Below are 24652 nucleotides of genomic sequence, written 5' to 3' on the forward strand. Positions count from 1 at the left end.
AAAAAAAAAAAAAAAGAAAGAAAAAAGAAAAAAATCATTTCTATCTGCTCTTGGTTGACTACATACGTGAGCCTAAGCTATGGAGGGAGAACTGAGTGGAAGGTTAGAGTCTTATCAAATGCTCCCCGTTGTTGTTGTCTTCCTGGAGGGAGAATGGGTGTCTTATTTAGCAAGGAAGGGGAAGGAAGACCAGTAGAAAGTCTTTGTCCCTTTTTAGAGCTGAAGAGACAGCTGTAGGTTTGTTTACCAAAACCTTCATCAGGTACCATAGAACAGCCAGGACTTCAGCTGTAGGAGACACAGGCTCCCTTTCGGGCCTCTGCGGTGCTTACATGTACATGGTGCCTTCAATTCACGCAAACATACACAGAGATGATAAACAGATTGCTTGTTTTAAGTCTTCTCTACAATGTTGTTATGTAAGATCCTTCTGATGTTTGCAGTGCCTGCTCTTAGGTCCTGTGAAGTTCAGAAAACCCGTGCAGTGAAGAGGCATTGCATGTTGTCTAGATTCTGCTCGGGGAATGTCCCTGGAGGATGTCACCAAAAGCCAAATAAATGCTTCTGTTCATTTTGAGAATGGTCTCTGGGCACTTCCTATCGTGTCTCTCTAGGGGGCATTCTGGACACACTTTGCTTCCTGCCTCCGAGGTGTGGATTGTGCCAAAGCCTTTAAAGTTGATTTCTTTTCTATTCTCTGAAGACTCTTGAGATTTGTGAGATTTAGTAATCTCCAGATGTAGTTTTTCTCTCTGGAATTAGAGAAGTGAAGAACTTAGTTCAATTACATTAGTCATGGCTTCCTGAGCCCCAAGCCCTAGCTTGCTGGCGGTCATGCACGCAGGTTCAGCACAGTAAGTCCCCACCAGGCAGTTGACGGTGGGAGCTTTCTAAGACCAAGAACAGTTTGGAGGCTGTTTTTCCCCTGGTCCTCACCCCCATCTTTCCCTCTGCTGACTTTACTCTCCGTTTCTGCTATATCATGATTTGATTCAAGTCTGCATTTTGGAAACCCCCAATCCAGGTGTGGTAGTGCACACCTTTTTTGCTTGGTTGGTTGGTTATTGTTTTTCAAGACAGGGTTTCTCATATATAGCCCTGGCTGGCCTGGAACTCACAGTTTAGACCAGGCTGTCGCTGAACTCAGAAATCTGCTTGTCTCTGCCTCCTGAGTGCAGGTTTACATAGCAAGTTTCAGGCCAGCCAGGGCTATGCTGTGAAGCCCTATCCCAACAAAACAAAACAAATCGCCACTTTAGATATTGGGACAGTTCTCATAGAAGGTTTGTGATCCTCTGGAGACAGAGGGGGAGCTATTCTGGTAGCCAGGTAGCCAGTTCCAGAGCCAGCCTTTAGCCCATATTGGCTTTTTTTCTGTAGGTAGCAGATACAGGGATGGTAAGACAGTGTATGGCAGGTATGTGAGACTGAGTTCTAGAATACTTGGTCACATTTTATGTCTGTCTGTCTTTCCTGTTTTGATTCTTGGGGGGCAGGAGGGGGACCAATCCAGGAGGTCTGAAAATGTAGTTCAGTTGATAAACCTAGAGTGCATGAGACCCTGGTTTCTATTCCCTACCATCACGTAAATGCACCCGTCGTCCTTTGTTGAGTGGAGGCAGGAGGACCCGAAGTTCAAGATCATCGATGGCCACATAATTTGAAGCCAGACTGGACTTCATGAGAATGTTTCTAAAAATGTTCAAATCAAACAACAGACAGACAGGGAAGAGGGCCTGGCTAGAATTTGGCAGGCTGTGGTCTGTGTTGATGAGTATCTTCCTGTGAAGGGTAAGGATGAAATCTTGTAGAAACGTTGTTACCATGAATCATTCTAAAACACTTAACAATTCATCTTTGGCTCTCCTGTTTCCCTGACTGTGCATGAAGTTATCTTTATTGCACATGAGAACTGTTCAGTGCGAGTCTCCAGGTAATTTTTGGTTCCTAACCCAGCTGCTTCTGTTAGAACAAATGCAACCCTTACAGAGATAACACAATAAGGTTAACATGTTTGTATCGATCTCAAAAATAGTTCTTAATAGCAATTCCCCAGTCTCGTTGATTGATAGCTCCACTTTGGTGAACTGTATCCCTTGGAAAACAAAAGAAAGGAAGTCTAGAACACCCAATTACTTCTGACATTATTAGTGTGTGGCTTATAGGGCATGTACTATATAAGTTTGAAATAACTTTTAAATAAAATTGTCAAATGTCGGAACCCACAAATTTTGCATGCGCAGTGATTATTTGAATGCTAAACATTAAGAGAACAACCTGGTGGTGATGGCACACGCCTTCAATTCCAGCACTTGGAAGGTAGAGGCAGGTGGATTTCTCTTGAGTTCAAGGCCAGCCTGGTCTGCAGAACCAAGTTCCAGGACAGCAAAGGGCTACACAGAGAAACCCTGTCTCAAACAACAAACCAACCAACAGACAACAAAAACAACAAAACAAACTAACACAGGGGGGAGTGGTTACTTAGGTTTTAGCTCTGGAGGTTCAAGCTCAAATAATACTTTATTTTGTTCTCTAGCAGGGGTAGCACACATGAGAGTAAACCACTTTTCTTATGATCCATAAAGCAAAGATGAGACTCGGGTCTCAATATCTTCTGTGATCTGAAGGCCTCTCATTAGCCACTAAGTTAGGAACCAAGCTTTTAGGCATAGGAACTATTGTGGGAAGTCAGTGTCCATACAACGACATGTTCATTTCTTTGGCTTATGCTTTTAACTGTTCATCTTGGCTGGTACAGATAAATTTATCATTGAGAATGAGTCACTGAATTCAAGATGGCGGACGTCCGTGGGATGGATGAACTGTTAGACCCGTATGTCTTCTGCATTACCTCATTTTGTTAATCTTCTTTTCTCTTAGGACCCCGTCTCTGAATCCAACCCAGAGCTGCTCACCTTTCCCATCGCCTATTCGGGTCTCAGAAGACAGAAACGAGACTGGGTCATCCCTCCCATCAACTGCCCTGAAAATGAAAAGGGCCAGTTCCCGAAGGACCTGGTTCAGGTAGGGGAGGAAGTTGGTGGCAGGCACTGCTATCTTGAAAGAAGAGAAAATGAAAAGACCCCGTGTTGAGATCTTCCCTGGCCAGTTCTGATTCCCTTCTGTTTTGTGTTCAGATCAAATCCAACAGGGACAAAGAAACAAAGGTTTTCTACAGCATCACCGGCCAAGGAGCTGACAAACCCCCCGTTGGTGTTTTCATCATTGAGAGGGAGACAGGCTGGCTGAAAGTGACGCAGCCTCTGGATAGAGAAGCCATTGCCAAGTACATCGTGAGTGTTTTCGTAGATACTTGTTGGCCACTGGGTAAAAGTTGTCATATTTTGGGAGCAGCTGGTGTTTTATCCCCAGTTTGGATGCTCTGAACTTATAAGTAGCTTAACTTATCTTAACAAGTTGGGGTGGTTAGTTGTTGATGTTGTAGGGATTCCTCACATAATACATGAGCTCAGATGGAAGCTGTCGGAGTAGGCCTGGAGGAAGGCCTCAGTGGGTAAGAACATTTGTTGCTCTTGAAGAGAATCAGTTCCCAGCAGTCACATGGGTAGCTCACAACCACTGGAAACTCCAGCTCTGGGTGTTCTGATACCATACGACCTTCCTTGATAACTGCACAAAAGTGTATGTGAACGTGAACACACACATACACAGAGAGGCAGGGACAGAAACATACATACATATACATGCCATAACAGGTATGGAGGTGGGCGAGCCTTGGACAAAGCTAAAGGCTGATGATAGCTTCATAACTCTTCCTTGCTGTTCTGGGGGTCAGAAGCTGATGGCGTCTAGCAATTTAACTCTCTCTTGCTATTCTGTGGCTAAAAGCTGATGATTTCTGGCAGTTAACTCCTGCTGATAGCAGCAGGCATGAAGAAAAGAAGTTAGTTGCTTGTTGCTTGGGCTGTCTCCTCTTTGACTCTGAGGTTGAGAGTTCTGTTAACTCTTTGTGGGCCAGAGAGAAAGGAAAAGGAAAAGTGTCAGGCACACAGAAAAGACACTCACTCACTCTTCTGATCCAGAGAAAAGAATCTCCAGCAAATCTTTATTTCTGTTTCTCAGTATTCACACATTCTCTGAAAATTACCTCATACAACTATCAGGTAGAATTGTTACAGCAGGATAATTGATTACATTATTTATTTATTTATTTATTTATTTATTTATTTATTTATTTATTTTTGGTTTTTCAAGACAGGGTTTCTCTGTGTATCCCTGGCTGTTCTGGAATTCACTTTGTAGACCAGACTGGCTTCAAACTCAGAAATCTGCCTGCCTCTTTCTCCCAAATGCTAGGATTGAAGGCACGCGCCACCACTGCCTGGCTTACATGATTTTCAAAACACTCTTACGTTCTATAAGTTCATAATAAATATAAGGCAGTGGTAGTTCATGATATAAGGTTTAAGGAGTTAGAGCAGAAATGTTTACATCTCTTCCCATTAAGATAGTATCTGAATAAAATCTGCTGTCTTCTAGATCTATAAGTTCAATATAAGTAAATTTTTTATCACAAATTAGCATAGTTTTGTCGATGAATCACCTACCTTGTGTCTTATTAATTTTGAAGTTTTGTTTAGATAAACTAGCTAATGTTTTATTTGTTGTCTTGCACCCACAATAAATTGTCTGTTCCCAGTTTATGACCTTTAGTTACCAGATAGTGACCTTGTTCCTAACCAGAAGGTATTTTTTCCTTCGTCATAAATTTGTTCCAGCTCAGAACTGTCTCTAACTCCAGTTCCTAAGGATTTGACACTCTTTACACACAGACATATATACAGACAAAACATCAGTGCAAATAAATAAATAAATCTTTTTAAATTGGCATTCTGCCTGCATGTATGCCTGTATACCAGTAGAGGTCATCAGAGGTCATGGTGGTTATGAGTCACCATGTGGATGCTAGTAATTGAACCAAGGACGTGTTGAAGAACAGCCAATGATCTTAACCTCTGAGCCATCTCTTCAGCCCCAAATAAATAAATATTAAAAAAAAAAAATGTCAACTTGTTCTTGGGGAGAAATTTCTTACCTAGATGATACATATTCTGATAATAACTATTGGAAGTGAAGCTCACTTCTAGGACTTGGTTGCAATGTGAACTTAGGAGGGAGATAATCTGTAGGTGCCAAATATAGAAAAATCTCAGGGAAATATTAGACTGGAATAGCCAGAGGGAAAATGACCCCAACTGAATTATGTGTATTGTGTGATAAATGGGCCATCTGTCTGGTGGTTGTCTCTAGCTTTGAGACTTCACCATGAGTTCATTAAGCAACAACACACAATGTGGAAAATTCTCACATGAAGATATCATAGTAGAAAGAGTGGAGGCAGATGGAGCTGTCTAGCCAGACTCACTACCCTGGATCTTCTTCCAAGTAACCCTCACTTGACTCTCTTGCAGCTATATTCTCATGCTGTGTCTTCCAATGGGGACGCAGTGGAGGATCCCATGGAGATAGTGATCACAGTGACAGATCAGAATGACAACAGGCCAGAGTTTATCCAAGAGGTCTTTCAGGGATTCGTTGCAGAAGGTGCTCTTCCAGGTAAATTAGTCTCAAGGAACCAAGTACCTAGAAAGACATTTGGGTTCTTTAGACCTTGAAGGGTGGGATTAGAACTTGAGGTCATGTCACTGAAGTTCAGACATGCTCTTTGAAAGCCACCCTGAGGAATGAGGTGGAGGCAAGAGGGAACAGATATAACATTCTACCTGTAGAAACACATATGAGCTTGGTGGTGCACGTATATAACTCCAGCTGTAGGGGATGTGATGCCCTCTTCTGGCCTTTAAGGGCATTTGCAAGTGTACATATAGATGATGATGATGATGATGATGATGATGATGATGATGATGATGATGATGGAGGAGGAGAATAATAATAAGAAATCTGAAAAGAAATAAAATAAGAAAGAAAAGGACTTGGTAGCGATATTTGTTGCCAACACCATCTTCCTTTCCTCCTCACATCTGAATTGTAGGCATTTAAAGTGAGTTCCCTGAACATGGCCCCTTTGGTGTGATGTCCCTTGACTGGTAGCTTGATGAGAATTTTAGAAATAAAAACTGTAACACAGTGTGCTTATCTCCTAGAAGAGGATTTTTCTGAAGAGTCGTGAGCAAATCCCAGGCTAGCCATTGCAACCCATTTAAGACCCCTCTCCTTTGACAGGAACCTCCGTGATGCAGGTCTCAGCCACCGATGCAGACGATGATGTCAACACCTACAACGCTGCCATCGCCTACACCATCATCAGCCAGGATCCTGAGCTGCCTCACAAAAACATGTTCACTGTCAACAGGGACACCGGGGTCATCAGTGTGGTCACCTCTGGGCTGGACCGAGAGGTCAGGCAGGGCTCAGGGGGATGACAGAGGGGCTCTAAGGCCAAACATATGTTAAATCCCATGGACAGTGTAACCCTCTGCTGAACCTAGTGATCAATTAGTGTAAGTGGCTCGGCTTTCTATCTAAATACCTATGCAGAAGCTCTGTGCGTGGGAGCAGGCTGCCTGGGCAGTTAATCATGTGGTCACATACTTTTCTATATGTAGTAAGAGGCACTGGGTTTGGGGGGACTGATGGAGTGGGTTCTGATTCCATGTGTTTTGGTGTCTACAGAGTTACCCTACATACACTCTGGTGGTTCAGGCTGCTGACCTTCAAGGCGAAGGCTTGAGTACAACAGCCAAGGCTGTGATCACTGTCAAGGATATTAATGACAACGCTCCCGTCTTCAACCCAAGCACGGTAACTCTCCAGCTATTTTGTTCCATGAGAGGCCCTTCATTGCTCACGAACTAAGTTTCGCCTCTGTGCCCTGGGGAACCCTTTAAAAACTCTTCCCTGGGGTTAGTGAATGTGAACTTCAGACTTAGAAACCAACATACTGGAGCAGCTACAATCTTTGAAATGCTTCTTCTGTCCTTTGCCTGGGGCCATTGGCGCAGGATCGTGTATTGCTGAAAGCTCCTGAGGCCCTGCTGTCCTTACCTGCATCTTTATAGTATCCGTGGGCCTCACGTATTACTCACATTTTCTAAGTTTATATTCCACCCTGTGTTACCGGAGACCTGTCAGCTCAAAGCAGTTGACAAGTTTTCTAGTCTGTTTAACTTACAGTTTATAGGAAATATATCATTTTAGGAGGTTGGGTGATTTGAACCAGATCTTACAGTGTAACCCATCCTGGCCTCTAGCTCACCAACACGCCTCCTAGATACGGAGTTACAGCTGTAAGATGCCATGTCCAGCTTTGTAAGAATTACTAAATGCCAAATAGCAAATGAGTGAATATCAGAAACTTTCAAGGAAAAGGTTTTAAGAGCCTTTAAAGGCTCTTTGTGGGGCTGGTGAGATGGCTCAGTGGTTAAGAGCACTGAGTGCTCTTCCAAAGGTCCTGAGTTCACATCCCAGCAACCACATGGTGGCTCACAACCATCCGTAACAAGATCTGACGCCCTCTTCTGGAGTGTCTGAAGACAGCTACAGTGTACTTACATATAATAAATAAATAAATCTTTTTTAAAAAGGCTCTTCGTCTGCAGATATGAGTGCGTGCGTGCGCATGCGCACACACAGACACAGACACAGAACTTAGTCCAATTAAATTTTTATAGCTCATGATGGCAGGCAGGTTTATAATGCCATGCTCAGCTTTTTAGCCTTAGAAGAGGAGACCATATTTTACTGAGTGAATTAGAAGTTGATATGGTGGTTGGTTAGTTAGCAGAGGCCCAAGTAGTACGGATTCAAAGGGCAGGGTTGAGTTTTTTCCTCTTCTGTCACAATAGGCCCCAGGGATAACCGATTTATCATATTTGTTTACTAATGGAGACTATAGCGATGAGCGTGGGAACAAATGGTACACGTGTCTTAAGATCACAGTAAAGAGACAATGGGACTAGCAGAGGGTCCGTGTAACCAGGGCCTCAGAAAGTTGCTTCAGGCGTGTAAGGAGGGCCTGTTCCCAGGGTTCTTACCTCCATCCTTGGAGACTCATGTGCATCTTTTGACCTCACTCATTCCATCTACCCCTCCAGAATTGGCCTCAGCATGTTTTCCATTCCTTTAGCCCAAGTCCTGGGTCCATGCTTACTGTCATCTTGTCACTAGTGACCCAATTTTTTTTTTTCCTTTTCTCTTCAGTACCAGGGTCAAGTGCCTGAGAATGAGGTCAATGCCCATATTGTCACACTCAAAGTGACTGACGATGACGTCCCCAATACTCCGGCGTGGAATGCTGTGTACACCATAGTCAACGATCCTGACCAGCAGTTCGTTGTCATCACAGACCCCAACACCAATGATGGCATTTTGAAAACGGCCAAGGTTTGTACGGTGCTTAGTGAACGATGTGCCACCGGCTGAGGGTCTCTCGTCCCACGGTGTCTTCTCGTGACTGGTTCAGCACTGGCAGGGGAGAGCTTGGGAGTCTGAGGGTGGCACTGACCTGCTAGGGCTTTCAGAAACTCTCATGGCTGTTTTGCTGGGTCGTTAGACGTGAGATTGGTATGGCTCCTCTGAAAAATATTCTAAAGCCTGAGGCTAGGCAGCAGAGCCTGTGGGTCATGACCCCTTTTGGGGTGGGGGGTGCTAAGACCACCAGAAAACACATTTACATTATTATAACAGTAGCCAAATTACTGTTATGAAGTAACAGTGAAAATAATTTTATGGTTGGGGTCCCCACCACATGAGGAACTGTATCAAAAGCTCGCAGCTGTTAGGAAGGTTGAGAACTACTGGGCCGGAAAGATGACAGTTCCGTGGTTAAGAGCACTTGTTGCTTCTGTAGGGGACCTACATAGCAGGTCACAACTGCTGGTAAATCTTTGGAAAATGTCCAAACTAAAAGTGGGGAAGACTACTGGTAAATTTAGCAAACGTTAGTGCATGCCTAGAGTGTCTATAGCACTTTAATGCCCTCTTCAGTGAGCAGCCATGTTTGAGAACTACTGTCAACCAAAAAAATGGTATCTGAGCCAGCTGGTGGTGGTGCGCATTTTTAATCTCAGTCCTCGGGAGGCAGAGACATACGGATCAATGTGAATTCAAGACCAGCCAGATCTACAGTGTGAGTTCCAGGATAGCCAGGGCTCCAGAGAAACCCTGTCTCAGAGAGGAAAAAATACAACAAGAACCCCCAAAGGTTGTAGCTGAAATTAAACCTCCCCCCCCCCCAAAATTTTTTTTGGACTAACCATTTTTTAAAGCTTATATATTTGTTCTGTGGCAGTGGTGGTCGAACACAGGACCTTAAGCATGCTGGGCAGGTGCCCTACCACCGAGCCACACATCCAATCCGTGGTATTTTAGTTTTAACTTCGTTTTTCTCCTGTTCTCTAGGGCTTGGATTTTGAGGCCAAGCAGCAGTACATCCTGCACGTGAGAGTGGAGAACGAGGAGCCCTTTGAGGGGTCTCTTGTCCCTTCCACAGCCACTGTCACCGTGGACGTGATAGATGTGAATGAAGCCCCCATCTTTATGCCTGCGGAGAAGAGAATCGAAGTGCCTGAAGACCTTGGTGTGGGTCAGGAAATCACATATTATACCGCTCGAGAGCCGGACACGTTCATGAATCAGAAGATCACGTGAGTAGGGTCACTTTCAGTGGCGACTATTGTTGAGACAGGGTCTCACTGTAGTCCTCACTGTCCTGGAACTTGCTTTGTAGACTAGGTTGGCCTCAAACTCCTAGAGCTCCTTCTTCTACCTCTCTATTTCTGGGACTAAGGGCATGTGTCACCGTGGCTGACTGCTTTGGTTTCTTAATACATAATTTATATATTCATTTATATAACTATAAATATAGCCATTTGTCATCTAATGATAATACATTCTGATTTGTGTGTCCACGACAAGGGGTCCGGAGTTTCACTGAAGAATTGCCATTCAGTGGGCAACCAGTGGGTCTCAGGTCCCGGGGTATCACACGCCCCACCTTTTTTACTAAAGGACCGGGGTTCACAGCAACATGGAAGCTTATAGCCATGTGTAACTCCAGTTCCTGGGGATCTGATACCTCTTCTAACCTCCTGCACCATGTGGTACACGTATATACACCCAGGCATACACACACACACATAGATAAAATTAATGTTTATAATATATATGCATATATGTATTTAGAAGGGGTAACTGTGTAACAAGCAAAGAGGACCTGCGACCCTCCGCAGCTCCTTTATTGTTCTTACTCTGACCCAGAGCTTGTGCCCTCAGGTATCGGGTTTGGAGGGACACTGCCAACTGGCTGGAGATTAATCCAGAGACCGGTGCCATTTTTACACGCGCTGAGATGGACAGAGAAGATGCGGAGCATGTGAAGAACAGCACGTATATAGCGCTCATCATCGCCACGGATGATGGTATGGACACCATGTGGCCTGGGCTCCATCCCTCTCTAGCTTGCTTGCCCCCTCTGCCTCTGCCTTGCTAGGGGGAGGGTATTTCCTTCCTTTTCTTTTATCTGTAACAAACAAACAATCATAACATGAAAATTTTGGTAACTGAATTCCAAACTTTAGATGAAGTAGGCTTTCCTTCCCTCTTCTCCCGTTCTGCACTTGAATCTCACTCCTTCCTGCAGGAGCTTTGGTTTGTCTCTCAGGTTCATGGTTGTGAACTTATTATTACTTAATGCTTTTAATCTTCAATTTTTTTTTTCTCTTTTATTTTGAATTTTATATGTGTCTTAGGGTTTCATTTCTCTGAAGAAACACTATGACCAAGGCAACTTTTTTTTTTTAAGATTTATTATTTATTTTATGTATATGACTATACTGTAGCTGTCTTCAGGCACACCAGAAGAGGGCCTTCGATCCCATTAGAGATGGCGGTAAGCCACCATGTGGTTGCTGGGAATTGAACTCAGGATCTCTGGAAGAGCTATCAGTGCTCTTAACCACTAAGCCATCTCTCTGGCCCCCAAGGCAACTCTTACAAAGGAAAACATTTATTTGGGGCTGGGTAAAACTCTCAGAGGTTTAGTCCATTTTCGCCATGGCGGGAAGCCGAGAGGCATTCGGGCAGTAGTGCTAAAGAAGGAGCTGAGAGTTATACATCTTGATCCAAGGGCAGCCAGGAAGAGGGTCTGATTTTACACTGGGTGGAGCTTAGGCACAGGAGACCTCAAAGCTCACCCCCACAGTTACACACTTCCTCCAACAAGACCACACCAACTTGAGTAAGGCCACACCTCCTAATAGTGCCCCTTTTTTTGTAGGGCAAGCATTCAAACACATGAGTCTATGGAGGCCAACCTTATCCACACTGCCACAATGTATATGGGTATTGGAGCCTGCCTGTGTTCCTGGTATCCACAGAGGATGGTCCCCTGGAACTGGAGTTACAGACACTCAGGAGCTACTATCAAAGTGCTGAAAACTGAACTCCAGGTCTTCTGTAAGACCAAGCATTCGTAGTCACTGAGCTGTCTCTTCAACCCCTTTTCCTTTTTGTATGGATACGAGAACTGAACACAGTGCTAAGCATAGACGTGTGTTCTCTACTACTTACAGCTCATGTGGATGCCTCAAGATTTTTTGATTTTTTTTTTTTTTTTTTTTTTGATACAGTTTCCTATATATAACCCAGGCTAGTTTTGAACTCAGGATGTAGCCCAAAAGACCTCAAAATTGAGGTGCACCCCTCCCCCCCCCATCCTGTGTGGTTCTAAGATTCCAACAAATTCTACTATACTCTGCTTTTCCTAACCTTCCAATAAGATCTGCCGGAGCCAGTCTTCTGTAGGAGGTTGGGGCGGGATGATTGTAATTCCAAAGGCAACATGCTAAGGCTTTGTCTCAAAAAAACAATAAACTCCCAGATTGGAATGTATTAGTAATGTACTAGGAAGAGGGGAAGAAGAAAGCTGCCTTTGAACTGAGAGGTAATCTAAGACATTGTACACAGGGCGTGCTTGTCAGAAAGCCAAGACAAGGGCAGAGCGCCTGTGGTTAGTGTGGAACCTGGTGAGGCGTCATGGACAAACTAAGAATTTGACCTGCTGGGAGGTGACACTGTCTTTAAGCTGTGACACCCTTTATGTTTTCCCGTAGGTTCACCCATTGCCACCGGCACAGGGACTCTTCTCCTGGTCCTTTCAGACATCAATGACAACGCTCCCATCCCAGAGCCTCGAAACATGCAGTTCTGCCAGAGGAACCCACAGCCCCATATCATCACCATCTTGGATCCAGACCTTCCCCCCAACACGTCCCCCTTCACTGCTGAGCTAACCCACGGGGCCAGCGTCAACTGGACCATTGAGTATAATGACGCAGGTGTGAAGGCTCACTGTTTTTAGAGAGGCTCTGCCTATCCCGCTTCACCCTTCGCTTTGCTATCTGGCCCCGGTTCCCTTTGCATTCGCGACCGCTCCTTTTCCTCTGAGACATACAGCGAGGTGATATGAACCCCACGTAGTTCCTTCCTCCAGCACTCGATGCCTCTGGTTCCCTAAACTCTTCGAGTCACTGAGCCTTTTGCTCTGTCCCCTCTTCCCGGTCTCACCGTGTGCCTTTGTTTTCCTTTCCCCAGCACAAGAATCTCTCATTTTGCAACCGAGAAAAGACTTAGAGATTGGCGAATACAAAATCAATCTCAAGCTCGCGGATAACCAGAACAAAGACCAGGTGACCACATTGGACGTCCATGTGTGTGACTGTGAAGGGACGGTCAACAACTGCATGAAGGCGGGATACGTGGAAGCAGGATTGCAAGTTCCTGCCATCCTTGGAATCCTTGGAGGGATTCTGGCCCTGCTGAGTAAGTTCAGGAGGCAGGTGCTTCAGCCAGTGACCTCTAATACCAGGAAGGACCATCTTCTAGGAGGAGCTTTTATTTGGGGTACAGGGGGTGCAGGATCCTTCTGTTCTGTCTCTTTGTGCTCTCCTAGACTGAGTGCATGTAAGTAACTCAGTAAAGTGGGACTTCAGACCCAGGATCCCTAGTGAGGCTCCCCAGAGGCTTCATTTTAAACCAGTCCCCAAGGAATGCTGAGCTGGCAGCCAGGTTATGACGTATGGCACACTGTTTTCGTTAGCACAGGCAAGGCTGGCAGCTCCCATCACCTCCGAATTCCATCTCATTGGCCCAAGTGTAGCCATGACAAATTACAAGGTAGTCAGGGGAGATGGATGGAGGGCCAAGTGAGTATCGGATGGTATCCATGGCTGAAAAGATGAAGGAGAATGGAGATGCTTGGAGGGAATCTGTCATTTCTGTCCGTGGTCTTTGTTCTGATTTTACCTGTAAGAGAGTCCTGGACTTGCTAAAAGGCCCTGAGGATTTCAATGATTCAAAGAGTTTTGTTTATTGAGGCTATACCTTGACTTTTGGGGGGGGGGGGGNGGGGCAGTAGATAAAGTTGGGAAAATTCTCAAATCACACATTGGAAGCAGAAGTGGTATCAGGAGCCAGGTGTCAAGCGTGTTTATTATTTTTGTTATATTGTTTTTTGAGAAATGACCTCATCTGGCTGGACAGGAGATGGTCCTAGTTTAGGTGGCTACCCACCTGCCACCTGCCTGGTGGTGTAAGGCTGTGGCGTTCCAGGACAGTGGCTTCCCCTGGTCTTTCTTGCGTGTGACTCATCGCTCTTCCCTGCCTTCCTCCCTTGTCTCCAGTTCTGATCCTGCTGCTCCTACTGTTTCTACGGAGGAGAACGGTGGTCAAAGAGCCGCTGCTGCCGCCCGACGATGATACCCGGGACAATGTGTATTACTATGATGAAGAAGGGGGTGGGGAAGAAGACCAGGTGGGTTCGTTAGTTTTGGTTTTGGTTTTTTTTTTTTTTGTTGTTGTTGTTTTTTTAATTTCCGAGACAGGGTTTCTCTGTATAGCCCTGGCTGTCCTGGAACTCACTTTGTAGACCAGGCTGGCCTCGAACTCAGAAACCCGCCTGCCTCTGCCTCCCGAGTGCTGGGATTAAAGGCGTGCGCCACCACGCCCGGCTGACCGGGTGGCTTTTAAAGATGGGGAACTTGAAGCCTGACTAAGGGGTGTCTGGTAGGCTCTGTCAGTCACCACCCTGCTGTACTGCTATGGAGGACAGAACTCCGTGGTCACAAGAATTCTAATTTCTTCCCCAGACACTCTTGTGTTCCCTGCACTGTTGGTTGATTACAGTGACAGCATCTGTGAATTAGTGAGGGGCTCTCCCAACCAGGCAGAGTTGTGAGGAAAGGCCCTCAGCTGCAGCCTGTGCTCAGGTCTGCTGCATGGGAGCATCCTGTGAGTTGAAGTAGGCATACGTTATTGCTGTCTCAGTGCCTGAAGCCCCTCACACGCCGGAGCCCGTTGTTAACAGACAGGACACTACTTGTATCAGCTGTGGTGGGGAGGACTAAGCAGTTTGCCAGGTGATTACCTGATTATCATGTCCTGTGAAACGAGGAAGACTCAATAGCTTGAGCTCATGCAGTCCCCGAGGGCTCCTATTTCTTTCAGTTTGCATCAGGAGACTTTTAGTTTGGAAAATGCCATTTCATAGCATTTGGGCACTTGGGGGTCGTTTGTCTTTTCTTTGTCCATCAGCATAGCGATGCCATGAAGCAAACCCCGCCCTGCCCAAGCCGCTGCTTCTTTCTCCCAGGCTCTCATGCCCTGCTCTTCTGTCTAGGACTTTGACTTGAGCCAGCTGCACAGGGGCTTGGATGCCCGACCGGAAGTGACCCGAAACGATGTGGCTCCCACCCTCATGAGCGTGCCCCAGTATCGTCCCCGTCCTGCCAATCCTGATGAAATCGGGAACTTCATCGATGAAGTAAGTAGGCAGAGCTGTGAGCCAAGTCACAGTACATCTCTTAACTCCAAACCAAGGAGAAAAACATTCCAAATAAGGAGAGCCTTCCAATTGTTGCCTTACTGTGCCTACGACCCTGAGACAAAGGCAAAATCTACTTGCAGAGATTTAGTAGACCTAGGAGTTACAGAGCAAATTTGCTTTGCATGAGTTCCCTGCATTCATTACACCTGTTTGGGGGAGTGTCATAGGGAGCCAGAGGCTGCTCACTCAGCAGGTAGATAAAGCCACCCCTCAGCCGCTACCTGAGGACCGGAGCCTGCGTCCAAGGCACTAAGGTCAATGCCGAGCAGGCATGGTGGCCTGCTTATTCCAGTATTCAGATTAGAGCGTCCTGAGTCAGCAAGCTCTGGGTTCTGTTGAGAGATCTTGTCTCACTCAGTAAATGAGGTGAAGAAAAGTTGAGGAAGACCCCTCTGATACTGTCAACCTTGGGCTTTCTTATGCACATGTGCACACAAATACATGCTATACATAGCACACACAATGTTTCCCAGTTTATCTAAGGCCCATAAAAATAGCACCCATCATGTAACGTATTTGTATGTGTCAGAAATGTATTCAGCTCTGATCAAAACACTTAAGCGGATAGTAGGAGATACTGGGTTCAGCAGTCTAGTCTGTTGAAAATACATACATACGTGTACATACATGTAAATTCTTCTAACATCCTGCTCCATTATCTTAGAGTCTTAGTTATGTTTCTTTTTTTCTCTTTTTATATTTTATTTTTCAAGATAGGGCTTCTCCATGTAGCCCCAGCTCTCCTAGAACTCTTTGTAGACCAAGCTGGCTTCAATCTTAGAGCTCCACCTGCTGCTGCCTCCCAGTGCTGGGAGTGAAGGTGCAGGCTGCCACTGCCCGGTATTGATTATGTTTTTATTGCTGTGCTAAGACACCACGCCTAAGGCAGTTTGCAGAAGAAAGAGTCTGATTTGGGGTTCTAGAAGGTTAGAGTCCATGACGATCATGGCTGGGAGCCCGGCAGCTGGTAGACATGCACAGCTGGAGCAGGAGCGGCAAGCTCATGTTTTGGTCTGCAGACATGAAACACCTGGAGGCAGAGAATACAATACAGAGAGAGCTAATTGGAAATGACTGGTCTTTTAAAACGTCATGCCTAGGCCTTGCCTTTAATCCTTGCACTTGGGAGATAGTAGGTAGCAGGTGGATCTTGGAGTTTGAAGCCAACCTGATTTATAGGGGGAGTTCCAGGATGTCCAGGAAAAACCTGGATTCAAAGAAAAGCAAAAGTCTCAAGTCTGTACTCAGTTACACACCTTCTCCAAGAAGGCCACACCCCCTAATCCTTCAAAATTGTTCCAACTGGGGACCAAGAATTCAGACACGAAACCTGGCTGGCTTTGTATGTACTCCCTATGTAGACCAGGCTGGTCTTGAAGTATGTAGCAGAGGATGACTTTGAATTACTTGATTCTCCCAACTTCATCCCTCAGAATTAACATTTAACAATAACAGTTTGTCATCTATCCCTTGAGGATTTTCTGGGCTGAACTGTTACCTATGCGTATTAGTATGACGACTCTCGTTGCTCTTACCCTCTGTCCAGCCTGGTATCATGACTTGACCTTCTGTGCTTGGGGGGGGGGGTGTTTGTGTGTGTGTGTGTGTGTGTGTGTACTTTGAAGGAGTTAACTACTCCTTGATTACCTTCTCATGTTTGGGGTGCTGCCTGCCTCTGATACATAGTGATAATTACGGTCCTCTTCCTTTCCTTTAGAACCTGAAGGCAGCCGACAGCGACCCCACGGCACCCCCTTACGACTCTCTGTTGGTGTTCGACTACGAGGGGAGTGGTTCTGAAGCCGCTAGCCTGAGCTCCCTGAACTCCTCTGAGTCGGATCAGGACCAGGACTACGATTATCTGAACGAGTGGGGCAACCGATTCAAGAAGCTGGCGGACATGTACGGCGGTGGCGAGGATGACTAGGGGACTAGCAAGTCTTCCCCCGTGTGGCACTGTGGGAGATACAGAATAATGATATCAGTGGTCTTTCAGCTCCTTCCCTGAGTGTGTAGAAGAGAGACTGGTCTGAGAAGTGTGCAGATTGCATAGTGGTCTCACTCTCCCTGCTGGACTGTCTGTGTTACGGTGGTTTTCACTGATTGTTGAAATCTTTTTTTTACTTTTACAGTGCTGGCATATGAACTATGCCTTTTTTGTTTTGTTTTGTTTTTGTTTTTGTTCTTTTGAGCTATGATCTGCCCCAGACACACAGCCCAAGCCCTTCACACCTCACTAATTTTTTACATTGTGTACGTTCCCTCAATCACCATGTTTGCGTTCTGTATTCTAATAGCCACTCATGTTCCTGAATTCTCTTGCCCTGCCCAGGTGATATTCTAGGATGCAGAAATGCCTGGGCCCTTTTGTGGTGAGAGACAGGTATCTCGGTGTGGGTGCAACTGCACTGGATAGTGTGTGATCCCAAGACCTTTCCTGGTGTTCCCTCTCCACCCCCAGAGAACTCACTTGGCAGTGGCATTCCTTGTTCGGCTGTGTGTCTGGGGCAGAACAAAAAAAAAAAAAAAAAAAAAAGGGACCACTATGCATGCTGCACACGTCTCAGATTCTAAGGTACACACCTGATTCTTAGGTGCATGCCATAGTGGAATATATTGCTTTGATCGGAAGCTGCTGGGAGGTTTTCTGCACCGCTTTGGTTTCTTGCGTTTTTTTCAAGCCAACACTAAAGAATGATTGTTCTCTGAGAGAGACCGGAGTACCGGAGTACCACCACCAAAGACGGAGGAGAGACAACGAGAGAAACCAAACTTGGGGACAGCAGCATGTCAGTGAACCCAGCCAGTTGGCATACCGATGGTGAAGGGTACACAGGTGGCTAGACCTATCCCACAAAATTTCTGGAAGAATAGGGGTATCTCAACTAGTGTTTTCTGGCTGGAATCTTTGTCCATGTATTCCTGAAGCCCAGGAAATACACCCCTCCAGTGCCTGCTCTTGATGGTAACTACAGAAAATGCTGGCTGATTTAGACCCAAGTTGCCCAATTCTGAGTAGAAAACTGAGAATATGCTGGGTGTGGTGGCGCACACCTTTAGCTCTCAGGAGGCAGAGGCAGTAGTTCAAGCCCAGCCTGGTATATATAAGCGAATTCTAGGACAGCCAGGGCTACACAGAGAAACCCTGTCTCTGGAAAACCAAAAGACTGAGAATATTACAAATTGTGTATTTTCTCAGGAAGCAGGAAGAAAACACCCTTTTAATGGGGAAAAAGGAGACAAGACCCTTGAGACTTTTCTTTTCATTCAAAATGCAAGTCTCAGCTTTTTAATAACCACTGGAAAGAATTTAATGAAAGTGCTGTACTTACCTAACTTTGGAAGAAAATGATGACCCGCAGTCAACTGTGAGAACTGTTGATTTCTCTGTAGTTTAATCATGTAATGTTGATAGAGTGTCCTTTGTACGTAGTTTTGAGTGTGTGTGTGTGGGTGCTGATAATTTTGTATTTTGTGGGGGGTGGAAAAGGTAAGCCATTGAAACCGTTCTCTAAGATGCATTTTTATGAATTTTATTAAAGAGTTTTGTTAAACTGTTGTGAAGCTCACTTGATTTGGCTCTGCCAGGATTCCTAGACAAAAAGGACAGAGGTGAACTCAGATCATGGGAGATCTGGCTGACGTGTCTTCTCCATGCTTTGGGGTCCTGCATGGGGAGGAAATGCTTCCACGGGGGTCACTGCTCAGAGCCCCATCCGTGTGGTGTGTGGTGCGAGCAATAAGTTCCAAGGCCATTGGGACATGTGGGACCTGCGAGCTTCGGGGCTGTCAGCGGACATTTTCCAACAGTAATGGAGGCAGTGATTCTGTGCAAAGGAAGGCTGGCCTCCCCTGAGCGATGTTTGTCCATTCCTTTCCGCTGCCCTCTCCATGTTCCGTGTAATAATACAGATTGAACCTAGGACCTTTCTCGTGCTAGACGAGAGTTCTGCCTTTCAGAAATACCCCAGCTTCTTCATGCTTTGTACTCTTTCATAAATCAATGTTTTTTACTTTTTAATAACGATTGTGTGTGTACACATGATTGCTGGTGCCCATGAAAATCAGGTGTCAGATCTTCTTCAGCTAGTTATAGGTGGTTGGTTATGTGCCACCCTGAGTGTGCTAGGAGCTGAAGTTTGAGTCCTGGAAGAGCAGTGTGCACTCAGTCACAGAACCTTCCTCTCTGCTCTCCCCTTTTTAATGTATATGCAGTTTGTGGTATTGGAAACTGATCCTGGGGTTATAAGACTGAGTCAGTTGACCCAGATGACATTTGACAATTTCTGATTGACAGTAGCCAGCAGATACTGCTGTAAGCTTGAAGGATAGTCCTCACAATAAGAAATTGACCAGTTCAGATATCAGTTTACTCCTGTGGAAAAACCTGGTGATAGGAGCCTAACTTTTTTTTCTTCATACATGAGCAGTTTTCTTTTCTGAAGGGTGCATGCCATGTGTGGTAGAGAGAAGGCCAGAAGTAGGCATCAGATCCCTGGAGCTGCCAGTTGCAGGCCTTTCAAGGTATTAGTGTCTGCTTCAGAGCCTTACTCCTTCATAGGGAAAAGTAAGATCCCAATGCACATAGATGCCACATTTTTTTCCATCTTGGGTTGGAACGGCATGGGCATGGACACCTGTTTTAGTCCTTGCTTTGGATTCTTCTAGGAATAAACCATGAGGTGGAATTACTAGGGCATCTTGGGATCCTGACTGTTCTCTTAGGCAACAACAGCAATGTGATTTTGTAGGAGAACCTTTGTTCCTGGGACACAAATGCTGAAAGGGTTAGCATATCTAGAAGGTAATAGGACAATGGTTAATGATTCAGAAATACATACTGAGAGATACCAAGAAAGCAAAGGCAGAAATACAGTGATTGGATCCAGACGACAGGCTGCATGCCCTGCCCCGGGATTTTTGCTGTTTTTTTAAAACTATAGCCTGAAGCTGCCATTGTAGTTCACACTGTTCTTGAACTTGCAATCCTGTCTCAGCTCTGGAGTGCTGGATTACAACCCCGTACCTGCCTACGTTAACTGTTCTTTATTCTTTGAACTTGGGAAGAAGTAAGGAACCCAGTAAGAAATCTTACAAAACTGGCTGTCCTAGAGTCATTTTGTTACTGTGATAAAATACTGACCAAAAGCTACTTGGAGAGGAAAGAGTTTATTTAACTCCTACTTCCAGGCCATAGTCTTGTCACTGACGGAAGTCAGGCAGGGACTTGAAGCAGAATACACTGAGGAATGGAGCTCATTAGCTAATGGTCAGCTGGCTTTGGGTGGGGGGAGCAGGAAGGACTTAACTCTGCAGCTCTGGATAACCTGTGACTTGCTATGTAGATGTCGCTGGTAGATGTCTCTCAAGTGCTGGGATTAAAGGTATAGATTACTCATACCTAGCCTCGGGTAGCTTTCTTGCCCAGTTCAGGCTTACCAGTTTAGGGATGGTGCTGCCCACTGTGGGCTGCTCCCTTTCACATTCATCATTGTCAGACAGTCCCTTACTGTATTGGCCAATTCAACCGGAGTAATACGCTTTGAGTCCCTAGGCTGTGTCAGGTTCACAGAAGATGCTAACTAGGACGTCTGGTCAAATGATGTTTGAGTAGTTTCGAAGCCATTCGGTGATGGGACGGAGATAGTCTTTTTTACACATGGGCTATGAAGATTGGCTGACGTGATGCAAAGGGTTGAGCCTGAGCCTTCTTCCTTCCCTTTCCTAATAGAGCGATTGCTGCTCAATGGATTCAAGACTAGATAGAATGGCTAAAACTATAGAACTCTTAGAGGACAGCGGGGAAAGTTTTGCGATGTAGGACTGATTCTCTGAACGTGAGAGCGGATGCATCAATACCAGAAGAGACTAAGGTAAGGGCTGGAGTGTCATACAGTAAGAGAATGCCAGCCTAGCGTGACTGAGCCGGGAGATGTTGCCAGGAGATAAGGAAATGCAAACGTTCTAGCTATCACGAATGGCTCTCAAAGATGGTTTTCCCCAAGAACCCTTCAAATGCTGACATCTTTCCTGGAAACTCTGTGCTTGTACGACAGCCATTGATCCCCTGAAAGCTCTTAGGTTTGTTAGTTCTGAGTTTAGCCAACAGGGGACAAGCAACTCCTGTGTACTTGGATGGTTTGTGCAGCTGTTGCCCCCCTCAAGTCTTGATAATGGGATCCTTGTTGGATGGCTGTCAACAGAATGAGTTTTACATGAATACCTCCCAGGGTCTATCTTAAACACCCCCAGATGTGTCTTTGCACAGGGTGGGTCTTCTGGGTGTAGTCTTGTGAGGATTGGCTGTGGAGGATGCTTATATTACTGCGGAGCTCCCAGATGTAGGTTTATGTTTGTTTTCTAATTTCTTTGCCTTTTCTTTATTTCTCCTCCCCTCCCCTCCTCCTCTTCCACCTTTTGTTGTTTTTTTGTTTTGTTTTGTTTTTTGTATTTTCAAGACAGGATTTTTCTGTGTAGCCCTGGCTGTTCTGCAACTTGCTTTATAGACCTGAAATCTTGCCTGCCTCTGCCTCTCTGTGCCTCTGCCTCTGCGTGCTGGAATTAAACACATGCACCATCACTGCCCGACTGTTCAATTTCTCTTTTAGATAATTTTATTTTATTTTCTTATTTTTATTTTTATTTATTTATTTATTTTGGTTTTTTGAGACAGGGTTTCTTTTTTTTCTCCAATTTTTATTAGGTATTTATTTCATTTACATTTTAAATGCTATCCCCCAAATCCCCTATACCCTTCCCTGCTCCCTCTCACTCCCCCTTCTTGGCCCTGGTGTTCCCTTGTACTGGGGCATATAAAGTTTGTAAGACCAAGGGGCCTCTCTTCCCAATGATGGCTGACTAGGCCATCTTCTGCTACAAATGCAGCTAGAGACATGAGCTCTGGGGAGTGCTGGTTAGTTCATATTGTTGTTCCACCTATAGGGTTGCAGACCCCTTCAGCTCCTTGGGTACTTTCTCTAGCTTCTCCATTGGGGGCCCTGTGTTCCATCCAATAGCTGACTGTGAGCATCCACTTCTGTGTTTGCCAGTCACTGGCATAGCTTCACAAGAGACAACTATATCAGGGTCCTTTCAGCAAAATCTTACTGGTGTATGCAATAGTGTCTGCGTTTGGTGGCTGATTATGGGATGGACCCCTGGGTGGGGCAGTTTTTGGATGATCCATCCTTTCGTCTCAGCTCCAAACTTTGTCTCTGTAACCTCTTCCATGGGAGTTTTGTTCCCAATTCTAAGAAGGGGCAAAGTCTCCACATTTTGGTCTTCCTTCTTCTTGAGTTTCATGTTTTTTTTTTTTTTTTTTTTTTCGAGACAGGGTTTCTCTGTATAGCCCTAGCTGTCCTGGAACTCACTTTGTAGACCAGGCTGTCCTTGAACTCAGAAATTCGCCTGCCTCTGCCTCCCGAGTGCTGGGATTAAAGGTGTGCACCACCACTGCCCAGCTAATGGTTCATTTCTTATGCCAACTAAAAAGAATTAATTTTAAAAACTTGCGTTGGGCCAGGCACATATCTTTAGAGGAATCTCTGTGAGTTGGAGGTTATGCTGGTCTGCAAATCAAGTTCTAGGACTGCCAGGACTATTACATCCCAAAACCCTGTCTCAAAAAACAAAAGAAAACAAAAAAATCCCCCAACCAACCAACCAACCAACCAATAAACAAACAACATTGTCTTGAGATCTTTGACTGTCCCATCAGGAATTATGGGAAAAAAACCTTTAGATAATTATCTGAATCTCAAACTTAGTTTCATTTTCATATAAACATAATGGGGGAGGGCTTATGGTTTTAATATTAAATGAATCTTTTAGTAATGCAACAGCCATATAAATAGGACAAAGAGAGGGCTGGTGAGATGGCTCAGTGGGTAAGAGCACCCGACTGCTCTTCCGAAGGTCCTGAGTTCAAATCCCAGCAACCACATGGTGGCTCGCAACCATCCATAACAAGATCTGACTCCCTCTTCTGGAGTGTCTGAAGACAGCTACAGTGTACTTACATATAATAAATAAATAAATCTTTAAAAAAAAATAGGACAAAGAGGAATGTTACCTAGGCCATCTCAAGGCCTCATCACTGGTCATGCCAATGCAGTTTATTGGTAGAGAGCATGCACTAGAGGTTCTGGCTTTAAACACGAATCACCCAACAGAACTAATGTACACCTACGGGGCTGTTTGTGGCTATCACATTCACAGAGCATATGCATATGTGCATATTTATATTTAGATTTTTAAAGGATTGTTTATTTTATTTTATAGTTATGAGTATTTTGCCTGCATGTGTGTCTATGCCCCACATGAGTGACTGGTCATCTTGGAGGCCAGAAGAGGGTATTAGATCCCCTAGAATTGGAGTTATACATACCTTGTGGGTGATGGGAATTAAACCTGAGTCCTCTACAAAAACAACACATACTCTAAACCACGGATCCATCTCTCTATCCCCCTGTGTATTTACTTTTACATGTCAGAAAAAAGGAATCAGTAATACAAAGTTGAATATTTTTTGTTACTATTAATTTTGGGGACAAAATTATGAACTTATCTTGCCACCTCAGCTTCCCTGAACTCTGGTGTCACTGGTGTGAGCTTCTCTTTCAGGGTCTATGTACATCTGTGAGCCTTATTTTATTGTGTTTCATTTAGTACTTGAAAATTTACGGGACGCGGGGGCGGGGCGGGGCGACTAATCGGTTGGCGGGGCAACCTGGAATTGGTTGCTTGACTGGGGCGCAAAGCAGTCTAAAGATTTGGTCTCAGGTGCGCGGAAGTGAAACGATGCGGAGATGGAGGTGAGCCAGGCATCTGGTACCGACGGTGTCTGGGAATGGAGGAGCCTGTTCGAAGCTGGAAGGAGGAACCAAGATGAGGCACCTCAGTTTGGGATGAACGGACTTCCGAAACACTCCTACTGGCTGGATCTCTGGCTCTTCATCCTTTCGACCTGGTCTTGTTCGACTTCCTGTACCTCTTGCCCTGACCGGTTCGCTGAGAATCAAGAATGGAGTGAATCTTGAAAACTACTATAGACTCTTGAATGAAGAGGACTTCCAGCAACTGACTTCCACACCTCTAACTTTTCCTTCAGCCCTTGACCTCCCTAAAGTAGTACCATATGTTTAAAACCTGTTTTTAATGGTTGAATTAATGATTGTAGCTAAATGATATATATATTTTTAATGATGCCTGTAACTTAAGTACTTAAGGGAAATGTATACGGTATTTACTCACTCGACAGATATTGGGCCCCTCACTATTACCCAGACATCAGTTAGGACACAGCAGTGATCATCAGCAAAAAAAAAAAAAAAAAGTGTTATCTTTGTGAAGTTTACTTTCTCAAATATTGTTTTAAAACTATGCTATTATAAAATAGTTATCTAAAGTTGTATAGGTAGCATTTACTCAGTAAGGCCACAGTCCCAAAGCAGCTACTAGAAATATTTTGGAAGCTGTTCCTTTTCATCTTAAGACCTGGGTAATGTAGAAATTCTTTACTGTTGGTTTTAGTGCTATTCAGTATATGAGAATTGCCTAAAATACTCAGAGGGGGTGTTTTTCTCCCTTATAATTCACAATATTTGGAAAACTGTTTACAGTTGTCTTAAGACACTGTTGCATTTGCTTGGATAATTTTTGTGCAAGATGTAACTGAAGTGTGTGTCTTAGCACACAGGGCTGGGGTGACTCTGAGTTTACCACACTCTGGGACCTGCTTACTAATTTTCTCTAATAAACGTTGAATCACTGGAAAAAAAAAAAAAAAAA

The 24652-nt window shown here is 44.9% G+C and overlaps 1 protein-coding gene and 1 pseudogene across 1 annotated transcript in view; both read left to right on the forward strand.

Moving 5' to 3' along the window:
• Cdh1 (cadherin 1) overlaps positions 1 to 18421 on the forward strand; it is a 66566-nt gene extending 48145 nt beyond the window's left edge. Inside the window, exons 4-16 of the mRNA XM_021220343.2 lie at positions 2881 to 3024; positions 3138 to 3293; positions 5433 to 5577; positions 6205 to 6380; positions 6655 to 6783; positions 8182 to 8364; positions 9382 to 9626; positions 10255 to 10400; positions 12093 to 12317; positions 12574 to 12801; positions 13662 to 13792; positions 14657 to 14800; positions 16581 to 18421. Of these exons, the coding sequence (XP_021076002.1) occupies positions 2881 to 3024; positions 3138 to 3293; positions 5433 to 5577; positions 6205 to 6380; positions 6655 to 6783; positions 8182 to 8364; positions 9382 to 9626; positions 10255 to 10400; positions 12093 to 12317; positions 12574 to 12801; positions 13662 to 13792; positions 14657 to 14800; positions 16581 to 16790 (2262 nt within the window). The 3' untranslated portion in view covers positions 16791 to 18421. The remainder of the gene's footprint in view (positions 1 to 2880; positions 3025 to 3137; positions 3294 to 5432; positions 5578 to 6204; positions 6381 to 6654; positions 6784 to 8181; positions 8365 to 9381; positions 9627 to 10254; positions 10401 to 12092; positions 12318 to 12573; positions 12802 to 13661; positions 13793 to 14656; positions 14801 to 16580) is intronic.
• A 5249-nt stretch (positions 18422 to 23670) lies between these two features.
• On the forward strand, positions 23671 to 23864 carry LOC110337209 (annotated as a pseudogene).
• The last annotated feature ends 788 nt before the right edge of the window (positions 23865 to 24652 follow it).

The sequence above is a fragment of the Mus pahari genome, chromosome 20 (assembly GCF_900095145.1).
Source record: "Mus pahari chromosome 20, PAHARI_EIJ_v1.1, whole genome shotgun sequence".
NCBI classification, from domain to species: domain Eukaryota; kingdom Metazoa; phylum Chordata; class Mammalia; order Rodentia; family Muridae; genus Mus; species Mus pahari.